This window comes from Neodiprion lecontei, chromosome 5, assembly GCF_021901455.1.
Source record: "Neodiprion lecontei isolate iyNeoLeco1 chromosome 5, iyNeoLeco1.1, whole genome shotgun sequence".
Classification (NCBI taxonomy): domain Eukaryota; kingdom Metazoa; phylum Arthropoda; class Insecta; order Hymenoptera; family Diprionidae; genus Neodiprion; species Neodiprion lecontei.
In genome coordinates this window covers 4132212-4147163 of record NC_060264.1, presented here as the reverse complement: position 1 = coordinate 4147163, position 14952 = coordinate 4132212, and the positions used below count along the sequence as shown (strand labels likewise).

Below are 14952 nucleotides of genomic sequence, written 5' to 3'. Positions count from 1 at the left end.
AACACAATCCACATTCGCATTTTGATGAATCCGACACTTTGCGATGTGGATTGTTATTCGCAGATGCGAAATAAAGGCCGGGTACGAGATTGGATGAAGAGAATTGATACAAGTATCAAATTGTACAGGAAATTAGTGAACATGTACAAAATCATTTGACTCACCAGTTGATGTGGTAGCTTATCATTTTTCTAACATTGAAATCACGCTTGTTGCCTGAAACGCTGATATCTATTTGCACTGAATAAGAAACACATTCCGATTTAATCGCACCTCGTATAAACCGTCTGTGTTTCGGAAATATTTCCACACAATTTACTCGGAAGTTTTTGATCGATGCAAAAACGAATTGCAGCACTTCATCATAGTCGTCCAATTGAATAATAGCATACAGTAATGCAAGCGTGATAGAAACCGCACTTTGACATTTTAACGCCAGGTAATATAATTTCGGAAATTTGTCTTTCCTTGGGGCCTCGGTCTCCTCTGCGGTTCACTAGAATCAAATTTTGTAAAAAAGCACTGATCGAATTACGCACGAATCACTTGATGTTGCAGGCAAGTTTCGACCGGTTGAAGCCAGGCGCGCACCTCAGCCACGGATGAAGTATGCCGATCTACTGAACTAACAACTGGAACACGATCACTCCTTCAGCCAATCGAGATAGCTCGGAGGTGAAGTGTTTGCTGTCTCTTTCTACTAGCTAGTGCGCATGCGTGGGACAGTCTACGTGAAAATCACGGAAAACTGTGTGCGAAGGGGCTGTATAAGCTTTTTGAATGACTGTACTGGTGCGAGAGAGACAGCACTTCACCTTCGAACTATCTCTCTTGATTGAAAGCCAGCCTTCAGCTTTTTTTAGTTTGTAATCTGCGTCATCGACTGCCTTCATAACAGTGAATGCGAGTTGGTTACCGACATGCGGTTATCATCGGAAATTAGTTTAAAAACTCACTTCATAGCGCTAGTACGTCGAGATTCTTCGAAAACATGAAATAAAAGGCCAGGGAAACTCTCTCGACTGCTACAAATCCCATGAAGTTCCGTCAAAGAGCGTAAAAATTGGCATTCGACTTGCGTGAGATATTAGGTTGAAATGAGGAGTTATAAATAAATTAATCCAGACGTGGGTTTTACAGGTGAAATGGAGAATGTTCAAAAGTCCTACAAAGACAGTAAGTCATCTAAAATTTTCTGCATTCGATTAAACGATGATGCGTCAAAACCTGACGTCAATTCTTAACTGTCGCGGCTCACCTTTTTTTTTTTTTCCTCTTTGTTTCGTTCAAACGATTTGAATTTCGAGCATGATGCGAAGACTTTTTACGCACGTGATAACTTCAACTAAATCAAACTAATGTGAAAAATCATTGGCGAATACGTTGTAATTTGGCCATTTCCGTTCACGCCAGAATAATATTCATTCTTTCCTTCTCAGTAGACATGATTTAATACAATGTTTCTAACAATCATGTTGCGATCTATGAGTCACTGCATGCGAGATTATCTAAATCATGATAATAGATCCTCCTCACACTCGTTGCAAATAAAACCATAATCTTCAAATAGTAAACTCAACGTACTTAGGGTTTTTAGTCATTGGAATCAAATTGGAATCAAAAAATTTTTTCTTCGCTGCAAGTCTTTGATTGTCGATATTCAAATTTTAGGTCCCCAGGATTCTCCTTCAATAGAAACAATCGACCCTGCTAGTCTACTGGAGGCTAATATAAAGGCTGGAGTGACTGATGAGAATCATCTTCGGAGTCTCGGCTTAATAATGGAAGATGGCAAACCAAGATTCAAGTTAGACGAGCCTGTGACTGGCCAGACTGATCTCAGCATGTCAGGGTCTGGTCTAACCAACTTTCCATCAGCTCCGATTACTCAGGATCAAGATGAGGAGTCATTTATTGTTTTTGGAAGTGATTCGCTGAATTCGATACAAGCCTCTTCGATGGCATCATACATTCAGATTCAACAGAAGAGTATGTCGACTGTGAGTTATTGATGATGAACTGGTATTGCTGTTCATTTATATTTATCAAAGTTGACTGTACAAACTGCGAACTTGCATGCTAATTACTTGAACTGCTTTACCATTACTTATTCCTTTCACCTCAGGATTATAGCTCGTTGATTTCCTCATTGAGCATCGAAGAGACCCAAAAAAAGATCAAGGAACTACTTCAAGAAAATGTCAAACTCAAGGAAACATTGAAGCAAAATAATTTGGCCATGAAACAACAGTTCAATGTTTTGGCAGCTTGGCAAGAAGAGATAATGAAAGTGCATCAGAGCCATAAGCAAAAATTCAGTGAAACTAAGGCACTAATCAATCAATTGAGGAAGGAAAACGCAGAATTAAAAGTCAAGGCTTCAAAGGACTCGGTACCGTCGAACATCAACGATTCAAAGGTCGAGATCAACTTCTAATTCCATTTTATTTTAGTTTTAAATCAAACGTGAAATTCTATGAATTTGCTCTCACATTGATACAATGCATTGGGTTTAACATTACAAGATATCTCAATTATCTTTCGCATTATTGAACAGATAGAAGATCTAGAAATCCAGCTGCAAACAACCTTACTTTCGCAAAAATCACTTCAACCTCCAAGAGAAGTTGAACTTGAGGCAGCAAATTCTAAGTTAGTTAAAGAACTGAATGATACAAAGACAGTTTGTTACCGGTTGACCGCTGAGGTCGAACATTACACAGCTTTATCCAAGCACCTTAGTCAGCAGTTAAAGCACGCCAAGTTAACAATTGAAGAGTTAAATCTTGACTTGGAAAAACTGCAGTTAAATTTAAAGGAAAAAGAGGAGCTGGCAAGCCTTGCAGATTTCAGTATAATTTCTATGTCAGAACAAACCAAGCCATCCAAACCGTGGAAAGATAAAATTATTGAACAAGAAAAGGAGATTGAACATCTTCGTGGATTGATCAATTCTTTGGAATGCCAGTTGAACGTTTCCTCTCAAAATGTAGGTCTGATTATATATTTTAGAACTTGATTAGCGGTTTTTAGTAATTTTTCTGACTGTATGTATTGAATGATTAGTTTTATTATAGACATTTGCGCCAATTGAAATTCGAACTCGTGACTCCAGCCATCCGCCCTCTCCAGATCATGTCCAGTTTAACGAAAATGTGAAACAATACAACGAAACATTAGTCCGTTTATCAGAATTATATGCTAAGTACGCAACACGATATATCAATGTACAAGAGTGTCTGAAGGAATTAATCGAACTTTTACAAGATTTAGAGCAGCCGGAAAAGTAAGTCTTTGGAAATGAAGGATCTGAGCAAGCACCATAAAATATTGATATTTTTCACGTCGATAGCGGTTGGTTTAACCGATGTTTTGCTTTTTAGGAAAGAAGGACTTGGTGTTAATGAGCAGGAAAAGCGTGACAAGTTGAGGAGCTGCCAAGCCAGATTGACCAAAGAGCGGCAGGCTATGATTAACGAAAGGCAAGAGTTGACAAAAGCTCAAAGTCAATTCCAAAAAATATTTTCCGATTTCAACTCGTTGTTGTACGAGTTAGAAATTTTACACGAGGAAAATGATAAGCTGAGTTCCTTAAGAGATAATAATGTGAGGAAGATATCCTGTTTAAATACATTGAATAATGGGTGAAAATTAGGACCGACAGTATCTTGTTGAAATTGTAAATTCTTTTCACAGGCCTCAGTGGCGGTGACACAAGAAAGTCCGCAAAAATCGGCAGTTGACGATGAGCAAAATTTGGCCAAGGAGAGACTACTTTTAGAAGCTATGAAAGCAAGTATTTTGCAAGAACAAAAGGATCTTAATGAAGAAAAGAAAGCAATAAATGCACTGAAAGAAAAGTGTCAAAAACAGGATCAAGAGGAAGTGATAAAATTGCAAGAAGCCATCAAACATTTACAGAATAGAAACGTATACTTGGAAAAATGCCGAACAACTGATAAGGAAACATTCGAGCTATTGAATCTGGAGATTAAATCTTTAAAATCAGAGGTCAGTATTATGCGAATTGTTAAAATTAATATGATACCTTGTGTAATGTATGCGTGCATTTGTGTGTCTATGTGCCTGTGTGTCTATCATAAAGGTGTAAGAATGAGACGAATTAGAAGATCAGTCGTGACACGAGTATCGTCGGAGCACCAGTGTATGTATGACAACTCTGTATATTATCAAATCTGATTACTACGGCATCTTGAATACACCCCAGATAAACTAAATCTATGCATTCATTTTCTACTCCACTACTCGTGGCTGTAGCTGCATTAGTTGCAACATGAATAATCGATGCAATGGCGATTAAAGCTACACATTTTCTTTTATTCTTATTTACATTCTTATTACAGGCTGAAAAACACCCCCTGTTATTAGCACAAGTGAAAATTTACGAGACAGATTTTAAAGAGGAAAGAGAAGCCAGGGAACGATTGTCGGCAGAAAATGAAAAACTTATTCATGAATTGAAAAAAATGCGTCAAATGCAGGTGGATTTAGTTGAAAACTTGGAAGGGCGTTCGTCGCCAAGATCACAACAACAGCAGTCGCGGCACCAGCAACAACAACAACAACAACAACAATCAGTAACTGCTAGTGGAGGGGAACATCGCGAAGAGGTAAACATCAATTCAATAATTTCATTTTATTGTGGATTGGTCTTATTTGGTTCCGCTAGGACTAGGCTGTATTTTGCGATCATCTACGTTTTACTAAAATTAACAACTCACGAGTCACGAACTCTACTATTTATTAATACTACTAACAAACGACGACTAGCATACCGGAAATTGTTTTAGAGGCGAGTGTATTTGTTTTATTTACTTCCCAGTACAGTAGTGATTTAATTGAAAAACGGATATATTAAGAGTGATACCGTTTTGCGTAAAATTGAGGCTTACAGTGATGTTTGTGACTTACTGTGCAAGATTTTCACCAAGTCTTACAACTTTTTAAATAGTCTGGAATCAACCTACTACTTTTTACAACAACTTCACTCTTAGTTAACTTTGCTTATTGCGTTGAATTTCTTCGAAACAAGAGTAAGTTAGTTACACAAATTGTTTATCTCTGTTCCATTGTAGCTTGTTATACATTGAATATCTAGCCTTCATAATATTACACACAACGACTTGAACAACATGGTAAATAATCATTGTGGTGTTTTAATCAATGTAATTAGAATAAATATTGGAGAAAAGAGAGAGGAAATTTCCTTCTCACAGGAAATCGATTTCGTTCTAGGATTCGGACTATCTACCAACGTCAGTTATCACTGCATTTTCATGTCCAAAGTGCAGCCTATCTTTCAGAGCGCTAAGACCTCTCCAGGAGCACGTTGAAGCATGTTTAGATCTTCAGTGATGGTATTTTGGCATTTTTTTAAATACAGTTTTCCAGACGTTATTGTTATTTCTGTGGTAATTTCACACGTAGTAACGAACGGCACGGATGGCATCTTTGCAATTATATGGACTGAATATATTCATCCTCAACCGCTCATTGTCGAGTAACAGAATGGATTCCAACGCCTCTGCTTCGTGTAGATTTACACAATAGAACCTATGTACAGCTTTTATTACTTAGAAAAATAATTTTTATCTATCCTAACTTAGATGTAATATGTGTATAACGTGTTTAATTTGTAACGAGATTACTTGAATATGGATTATCAATATTATTTTTGTCTTGTAACCATGTGATTTATTATTGTAACGATTTCTTTTAGAACTCTCCTTTTTTTTTCTCATTCACTTTATTCATCAGTTTTTATAGGGCGATGATTGTATCCTCTGTAAAATAAAAATGTTAAATAATTATCTAACAATATTGAAAAAGAATACGGCCGAAAATTTCGGTGCCTATTTTCATATACAGTATACAAATAAAAATATTGAAATAATTTTCACTCGTGTGTTGTTATTTTTTCTACGACATTTCTTTTGCTCGTAAATTTTAAACGTCTAATTTTCTGCAATAATCGCTAGAAATTTCATTTTACTCGAATTCTTAAGTAATTCTTTCGGCATTGATCCTGGAAACAATTGTATATTTCCATGATCACTTATCACTTTCAGTATGTAAATCCAGTGAATTGTTACGCAGCTGGCTTGACTCATTGTTTGAACGATTGATAATTCAGAGGTTTTTCACCGATCTTCAACGCTGGATATTTCAAGGATTTTACCTTATGAAATCTTGGCGATTTTTGTATTCCTCACGAGTAGGTAAATGTTCGTTTTTCTTTCCTTTTTTCACATTTCATTTATATCTTATTAAAAATTCCTCGGATGTAGTTATAAATAAAGCACGAGCGATAACTACGTTTCCGGATGCACGTACAACGTTTATTACATACTATTTCTGTACTCTTACGTAAAAGAAAGGGAGATGAAAAAAGGTGTATATTTAAAAAAAATTGTTACTACGTTCGACTAACCGTGACGCGGAATTTCCAGTTATTGAAATTATTTTTTACGGTTAACTTTCTCAAATGTAATATCAATGAAAATCACGCAGCACTTAAAATTATTTACTTCTTCAATTTTCGAGCGCAATATTGAATCGGAAATATGGCATGAAAAGACGAATATACGCGTAGCTGCAAAAAAAAAAAAAATAAATACCCACACGTACTGTACTTGCAATAAGTAATGCGCAAATATACATATACCCGGTAATGCATGCATGATTTGAATAAGAAACGAAAGATGCATTTCTCAGCAATATTTTCAATTAATTTATCATCTTCGAATGTTTATCTTTGAATTATGGTGTAAACAGCATATTGTACAATAACACGTGTCTTCAATCATCAATATAATTATGCACAAAGTTTTACCGCGTCAATAGCATTTTCGTTGACACAAAGTTTTCTCTCTTGTTTTTCTATGCCTATGCGTATAATTTTTGTAAATACCGTGGGAATGAAAATTCCATACACTTAGCCATAAACAATCGCCCCATACGCAATACATGAATTAATTTTTGGCTTGAAATTATTTTTTGAGATCAAGTATTTATTTTAGCTGCGCATCAACCGGCTTTCCCAGTTTCGACCGCAAAGATGTGCATTTATAGCTAAATATAGCAACTCACCTGTGGCATGTAGGTACATACACATAATCGTTATACCTGCGACTGAGATTTGCTCGTGAAAAATGACCTCTGCGCGTTCTCGATTATTCGCACTCCGCTACCAGGGGGGGGGGGGAAACAACAGTTTATATCAAGTTTCTGCAGAAATGTGAGGGAGATGATCGATCATCCGCATTAGCTACCAGCATCTTCCTTCTCATATTCATTCGGTGTAAGAGACACCGAAGACAGTGAAACAGCGTGTGTTCATGCATATGTAGAATGCCGATCCATCCACCACGTATAATTCGTACGTTTTCAATGCAGGATGTGGTTTCTGAGGACGTTAAGATTCCCTGGCCTTGACTGGAGAACGCTGAGGTCAACTACACGTCGCCAATGTATATATAGTTTTATTCACTAGATAAGGCTTATATGTGGTGCCTTTATATCGCGTTTCCATTTTTTCATTGATTTAATCATTCTTCCAGACGTACCGAATCTATGTTTATATAAGCTATTCCGCCCAGTTCTTGAGCTCAGTATCTCAATGTACATGACATCATGAAATTTGATCATGGTAATTGGATACAATCAATAAAGGATTGCGGTTTGCGCTTGTTCGTCAGATTGAAAACGGACAAGGAAAATAATAAACAAACATTTATTTTACCTCTTCGAAAATTTCATGTCATATTTAAGAAGCACATATAGGAGTAACTGCGGTGATCTTGTTTTGTTTTATCTGATTGCTAAAATTCTGGCGCCAAAACAAGACACCGTTCCAAATTCAAATTTTCAATTTTTATTCCGTTAAACTCGACCGTTGGATCTTCTACACCTTGTGAAGAGATAATTTTTCCATGATATTCGCATTGTTTGTGATTTAGTTTAAGGAATGTCCTGACGTTTTGTAATTTTTCTACTTTATCTTCTCTCTTGTACGATTCACGAATGCAGGACCTCGCCTCTTTGTTTGGATATATTTGGAAATATAAGAATAGTTGAGGAAACATGGAATCATGCGATGCGTATACGCATACATATCACTAATGTACAATTTAATGTATACCTTGTCAGTCTGAGAAACGACGTCTTTCTACCCACATAACGAGTATCAAGTGCTTAACTCTCTCAGACGGTGAGTATTTGCAAGTATTATTACACGCGTACGAGATCGCTGATGCATATATTTTCATGGGAATCCCCCATGGATCTTTTGAAGAGGGGATGAAGCAGGATTTAGATGTAATATAAAGCTGATTCGGACCAGCGAGGATTCAGTTTGCATCTGTTTTCGTCATGTTGCGACCAACGTATATTGTAAGTATTGCAATCGTTAGATTCAATCAATATAGATTTATTATTTTTTTACTACGTATCGTGAATTTCTTGTGAAATCGAGAGAATCAACAAGCTGAAAATACTTTTGAAATCCTCCTAAATGCTTGATCAAAATCCGGAACAATCCTGCTGCATTAATATCCATTGACAGGCGAGGAAAGAATTTCTGTTGATCCGAGTGGTTCACGCTTCTGCAATACTTTACAATTCAGAGCACACTAATTGTTTTAACTGTAGCGAAGGTGAAGAATACAGCGTAAGAAGTTGGGCAACAAGATCAAGGAACACTGTGTCATATGCCCTTCTTCAAAATATGTACTCGCTTCTTTATCGCTCATCTCGTATTTACTGTTCGAAGTTTAAAACCGATCATTCCATGCTTCCTAACGCTTTAAATTACATTTATTTATACATCGGACTGGACAACAACATGAAATCCTTCGGAATAATTCACGGTGCGCTGATGTTAGGAATAACAAATTGTCGCACGCGTTAGGAAAAGAGATCTGCCGAAACTTAACTTGCTGCTTTGATAGTGTTGTTTAATGCCCTTGTATCATGAGAAATTCTGATCAATGTATTTCTTTCAATAAAATTGTAGTCCACGTATACGTAAATAGTGATACGGCAAATTCAGCTGTTGTGTATGACAAAATTGGTAATTTTACATGCCTACGCAGCGATTAATGAATAATTTTTTTTCTCGTCAGACATGCGTATGAACGTCAGATTACATGAATAAGAATTCAGTGATCATCTCGCATGCGATCTACATGATAATGTATACCTACATGAAAGCGTTCTAAAGTGAATTACGTGCAAGCCAAAACTCATCCCTTTGTGTTGTTTTTTCTCGCTGAAAATTTTTTGCGATTTATCGATTAATTGATAAAACAATTAGCCGAAATTGTCGATGAATCGATTAATCGGAAAAACGATCAATCGGTTAAAAGCACAGCGCTAATTGAAACAAGTTATAAAAATTATTCTAAATTTTTACTCAAACTGTACAAAGTAGCTTACGCTTATCCTTGAACATACCTTGACCTTAACGAAATTAGCAATTTTTGTGCTCTCAGGTGTTGATTTTCGCCGTCTTTGCCTGTGTCTACGGGATATTATCGGTCGACGGATCTCCAGTCGGACCGGAAGTTGGCACAGGAGTTGCAGATTTTCAGTCTGTCCCAGGTTCCGAGGGTGATGTATCACCGGGTGACAACAGTGACCTAGACGCTGAAGCCTCGCACTGGAGGTGAGTGTGACAATTGTTTCACCCTTCGCTAATTATGAACCCAACCATGCTCATCAATATCGTCGTTTTCTCATCTCGTCTTAGATACTCGAGCTACTACAAACCCAGATGGAGCGGTTACGGGGGTTGGGGATGGGGTGGCAGAGTTGGATATGGATGGGGCGGTGGTGGTTGGGGCGGCGGTGGTTGGGGCGGTAGAGGACATGGATGGCATTCGAACTACTGGTACTAGACATCCGGTGGAGTAAAAGGCCTTTCGCAACGTTGACGCAATATCATGTATATAGCGATAGCTGTACACCCATTTTACCCTATAAAGTTATCATCCGACATTTGTAATCGCTGCAAAAGAAATATGTCACGACATCTCTTATACATATATAGGATATAGATAATAAATAACTTTGTATTCTGATTTGTAAGTCAGAGTTTTTCCTCTCTTTCCTGAACCTTTTGATATCCCCATTCACTAATTAAGTAATATTATTAATTTATGGTTACGAATGCGTCATGAAATGCGATAAAATATACATAGTATTATGTTGTATTTTAGGCTGTGGGATCTGATTCGGATGAAATTCTTTACCTTTAGACTCACTAAAATTAATTTCCTAATTATCAAAATACGATAAAAATTTTTCAACTCTGTTTTCATTATGGTTAAAGGTATTTATTCGCCTACTGCAGTATAGCTATACAGTCAATTCCGTTCGACCAAACTGTCCATTGACGTAGTTTGGCGTGAAATGCGTCAGTATAACATCGTCGTGTTTGAGAAAGAGATTTTGGGACTCGCGGTGTAGAGTAAATATTACGCAGTGCGATTAACGAGACTCGAATTCGAGAATTCAGATATCTGGTACATGACGATGATGACATGAGACATGATAACATGGAGTGTCTTATCTCTCTTACTTCCAACTCTATGCACGTTCGCACATCGAGCCCTTATTTTAAATGCAAAAATATTTGGTCTGGATGCCTTGACGACGACATGGTGCGATGATCAAACTCCGGAAAACACAACTCTTACGTGGAGCTTGCAACGAGAAAATATTTGCAACAGTGATTACGCGGTGCAGTCTAAGAATAACAATGCTCACTGTACTAAAACTATACCTTCCAATTAACACACGAGTGATGCGTGACGAGTTATACGTGACAAACGTCAGGTGGATGAGTTGTTATAGTTTTCACCTGGTTCCACTCTGCCCGAGGCAAAACAGTTCGATTAACGCATTCCGAATCTGAGTCAAGGGAACTTCAACTTCGAGGTCCGTAGAATGGCCTCGTTCAATTTTAAAGTTGTTCGATAGTGAACCTTATACTACGGAACTCGTATGGCCGATGATGAAAATCGTTTGAAATCACAATTTCATCGAACTGATACAGGTCTAATGCACGACGATCGAAACCCTTTAAATCTAACCCGATTTTATTCCATAGCTAATTTGAACGTGAAGAAGAATAGAAGAAAGTACAATTGGCCGAGAACAGAGGGCTGATTTTCACGACTCAACCCTGAAAAAGCACAGGATTCTCTGTTATTCCGCGTTAAATTAGTCACTAGGGGAAAATGAACATTGCTGATTGATTTCAGTTCTGAGCATTGCAGCTAGAGTAAATGCACGTATGTTCAGGGTGTGTAAGATGCAGGGCGAAAGGATAGGGAAGGATAGGTGTGCGGAATTTAACGAAGCCAATGAAGAGTTTACTGGGACGGTTATCACCTCATTCAGAGCGTCATTGAACATTTAGCAGGCCCGATTTGACGTCATGACGTAGTATAAATGCCTGGATACCCCGGTTCAGGATCATACTCAACTCTGAGCTTCGTTAAAGCAGATCATAATTCGAAAGATCCTTTCTTCAAAGTTGAATTTGCTACAACTTCAAAGCATCAACAACCAGTGGATTGAACCTGCAATCCAGTACAACATACCGCAGTTTACCGAATATCCGCACTATATAAAATTCCGGAGTCTGATTCTCGATCAAAGAAACGATAACCTCGACCGATAAAATGGTAAGCATCAATAATCTTGCAATCATCATCACACAAATCGATTGACCAAATTTGTAGGTCACTGACCTTGATTGTATTCATGATTTCACTAATTTTTTCTTCTTCTTCTTCTTCTTCTTCAGGCATTCAACACAATCTTTTTGATCCTGACCATCACCTCCTACGCTCTGACAATGCCGGTTCAGGTCGCCGACGACAGGCATTTGGCTGTTGCCGAAACCTCAACCCAAGGCGATGTCAGTAAAGATTTTGCCGGGTTGCAAGAAGAAGGAACAACCGCGATAGTCGGCCAAGAAGATTCTACAATCGCGTCTACGACTCTTGTGCCTCTCGTTGGCCAAGACCTGGAAAAACGCAGCGTCGAAGTGGTACCGAAGGCTAACGAGGACCTCGAAACCGCGGCCGGAACCAATCTGCTCCGACCTCTTTTCGTCTACCGTCAGCAAGTCGCCTACCGGCAGCGCATCAGGAACGCGAGACGCCGTGGTAGCCGCTTCTTTTGAAGCCTCTTCGACATCCTTAATTCTATACTGATCGAAGGACATTTAACCGAGCATATTCGCCAGGATGGCATAAACAATTCACATCCTAAGAGCACGGGGTGGTGGACCCTGCTATTAAGGAAGTTGGACTGGCTTTTGACCATGCACATCACGCCGGCGCGATACTGTTTCTAAGGCTTGAAAGTCCTAGCTTGCAACTGGCCGAAGGACCGAGATTATGAAGTAGAAGACCTACACCAGGCACAGGAGCGCTCTCTTGCCACGTAATATATCCATTACCATTTAAACGACGAATCAGCTTCCCTCTTGGTTTTAAATCAAACACTTTAAATAATCTTGAAAAGAGGAAGATCTGGGGGAAGTGTTCATGTTTTGGTACGCCACATACGTGTGGCACGTTAGTTTTTTAGAATTGATTTTTTTTCCTTCTTTTTACTAACGTTATAAGCATTGTAGGACGAACACTGCACCGGCTAGCCTCTATTGCTAGTCATATTGCAGTGCGAAATAACAGACGTGGATTACACCGGGTTGTTTCCGTGATGCACCTCGTAGTGACCCCTAATTGTCGGCAAATCAGGGTACGTATCCACTCTGAGCAGCTCCGAGTTCCCCAGCCGCGTGCTAACAAGAGAGCATCGGAGCCGCTCAGAGTGGATATGTACCACGATTTGCCTGTAATTAGGGGTCTTCATGAGGCGCATCACGGAAGTCATCCGGTATATGCTATCAGTGGTATTTGTGTGTCCAATACATCAATTCCCTGAAAGCATTTGACGTGAAAATAAAAGATCTCGAAGTAGAATGTATATTTGGTTAGAAATTAGATACAGTTTTGCAATATTTTTCGTATCACTTGTAGCGTACGTGTAGGTATACTGATTATATTTTTAGACATATATTCATGCGCATATAGCCACACAGAAGCTATTCACCAAAGTATCTTTTAATCGATAATAATAACTATTATAATGCATAAACGCGATATGTAATAGTATTTAATATTTAATGCATGATGGCATTAATCACGTAATGTAAAGTAATGTAATTTTATTAACGATTATATAGTAGTTTTGTGATATTAAATGAAATTGAATTATGTACACCTATGGGAATTAATTATTGCTATCTTCATCAACAAAAATTCATCCAGGAATTGAAGTGGTACTTGAACAACGGTGGAAGAATAGCGTTGTCTGAATAAGTTGTTCTCTGAAATTTTCGCGGCGTTTTAAATGGACGTCGTCGGTTAGTACGAAGAGTAGCGCCATAACATTAACTTTAAATACATCTTCGGTTTCTCTTTTGATTGTAAAATTGGTGTCGAGTAAAAAACCGTTTCAAATTACCACGCACAACTTTCCGACTCTTGATTTGATCAGGTATTAAATCAAATTAAAATCGTTAAAATAATTCAATCTTAATTGCCAAGCTTTTTAATTACAAACCTGGTTGAGAAAGAAGAGAAAAATCAATTTTGCTGCGCCCTTTAGTCGACAACTGAACGTGCATATGTGTTTAACGTTTATCGTGACGCAAGGAATATTTAATCACGCTTCACAGTTGACAACTCGACTTGCACGCGCGTATGTTGTGTTTTATGACGCAAGGCGTTTTATTACACATATAAGTATTCCGTGATGTGATCGCCATAGGGTAAATACGGTAATTTGGATTATTTAATGAGTGAACTTTCTACTGTGCCATGTGGAACAATTTCAAATTTGTACAGTTTTGAATCTTATAAATGTGAAGAGACGATTAATCCTTGAAGGTGTTGTATTATAAGGAAATTAACAATCTTGTTTGACTGTACGAATTCGATTGTCAAATTTTGAAGCTTCATTGTGAGTTTGTGACTTTCAGCAAGGATTTCAAACTCAATTATACAATTCTAGAGGTATACAAATCCGAGGGTTAAAAATATGAGAATCATATCGTAACACCAAGTCGATATTATATTAACGTATTTCCAACTGTTTTATTCGCATGTATTACAAAATCAGCCTCATTATTATACCCAAACGCAACATTTACAATATTTATAACTAAATCGCATAGCACGTCCACGTGTTACGATTTCAGTGATAAAAAATGATTAGTCAATTTTATTTCACGACGTAATCGCACGACTGGTTCGAATTCACAATCGCGTAAACATATCAGTACGTAATAACCTAGTTAAAACGATGAAATAAAATTATAATCAAAACAACGTAACTGTAATCATGCGGGAATTCATTTTCCCGGAAATATCGGATATCTTGGATAATAATTGCCGGAATCCCTGCTTCGGTATCGCCTGGCTTCTGATCTCCTTCTTTGCTCGTGTCGGTATTTAAAAAGTGGCCTGATTACGAATCCGTCCTCTGCGCCATCCAGATCCTGTTCAGCGCTTCTAGCCACCCTCCGTAGGGTTTTATCGGCATCCTCGGGCATTCCGAAGTGTTCGTTTCTTTCCGGAACGAGCTTTGAATCCGTTGAATCTCCCACGTTCCTCACGGATCGGGTCAAAATTAAGCTCGGATCGAAAAGAATGTCTTCTGCCACGGGGGGCCAGAATTTGTGGTGAATGTCCGAGGAATTTTTCGCTGTTTTTTCGCTCGGTGAATCGGTTTCCGGTTCTCCTGCGGGATGAAACGGCGTGGAATCGGTTACGGTCGCGGATTCTGGAGTTGCCGGTTTCTCCTCGGAGAATTTAACGAGAATTCCGACGAAGAAGAGCACGAAAATAAGCT

General features: G+C 38.2%; 3 protein-coding genes and 1 long non-coding RNA gene across 10 annotated transcripts; 3 read left to right on the top strand and 1 right to left on the bottom strand.

Moving 5' to 3' along the window:
- Positions 1–939: 939 nt before the first annotated feature.
- On the top strand, positions 940–13191 carry LOC107227497 (optineurin). 6 transcript variants are annotated; one of them, XM_015668667.2, is made up of 10 exons: positions 942–1176; positions 1672–2000; positions 2126–2419; positions 2558–2989; positions 3078–3286; positions 3384–3606; positions 3697–4011; positions 4365–4631; positions 5257–5378; positions 5449–5914. In XM_015668667.2, exons 1-9 carry the CDS (start codon positions 1146–1148, stop codon positions 5374–5376), a joined length of 2220 nt encoding a protein of 739 aa, XP_015524153.2. In that variant the 5' UTR covers positions 942–1145; the 3' UTR covers positions 5377–5378; positions 5449–5914. The 6 variants fall into 6 exon arrangements, 5 of the variants coding, with proteins under 5 accessions (XP_046598124.1, XP_046598125.1, XP_046598123.1 ...); XR_006904753.1 differs by lacking the exons at positions 5257–5378; positions 5449–5914 and adding an exon at positions 4106–4165 and having other exon boundaries at positions 940–1176; positions 4365–4480; XM_046742168.1 differs by lacking the exons at positions 5257–5378; positions 5449–5914 and adding an exon at positions 13077–13191 and having other exon boundaries at positions 941–1176.
- LOC124294824 lies at positions 5398–6538 on the bottom strand. The gene is made up of 2 exons (XR_006904757.1): positions 6200–6538; positions 5398–5804 (listed from the first exon to the last, which is right to left on the bottom strand). It is a non-coding gene; the product is annotated as an uncharacterized LOC124294824 (long non-coding RNA).
- Positions 8259–10107, top strand: LOC107227474 (heterogeneous nuclear ribonucleoprotein 87F). Of its 2 annotated transcripts, none has more exons than XM_015668622.2 (3): positions 8259–8412; positions 9513–9685; positions 9770–10107. In XM_015668622.2, the coding sequence occupies exons 1-3, from the start codon at positions 8392–8394 to the stop codon at positions 9915–9917; spliced, it is 342 nt and encodes a 113-aa protein (XP_015524108.2). In that variant the 5' UTR covers positions 8259–8391; the 3' UTR covers positions 9918–10107. The 2 variants fall into 2 exon arrangements, with proteins under 2 accessions (XP_015524108.2, XP_046598130.1); XM_046742174.1 differs by having other exon boundaries at positions 8363–8412; positions 9495–9685.
- LOC107227473 lies at positions 11523–13070 on the top strand. Its single transcript, XM_015668621.2, has 2 exons — positions 11523–11711; positions 11834–13070. The coding sequence occupies exons 1-2, from the start codon at positions 11709–11711 to the stop codon at positions 12212–12214; spliced, it is 384 nt and encodes a 127-aa protein (XP_015524107.1). The 5' UTR covers positions 11523–11708; the 3' UTR covers positions 12215–13070.
- Positions 13192–14952: the final 1761 nt, after the last annotated feature.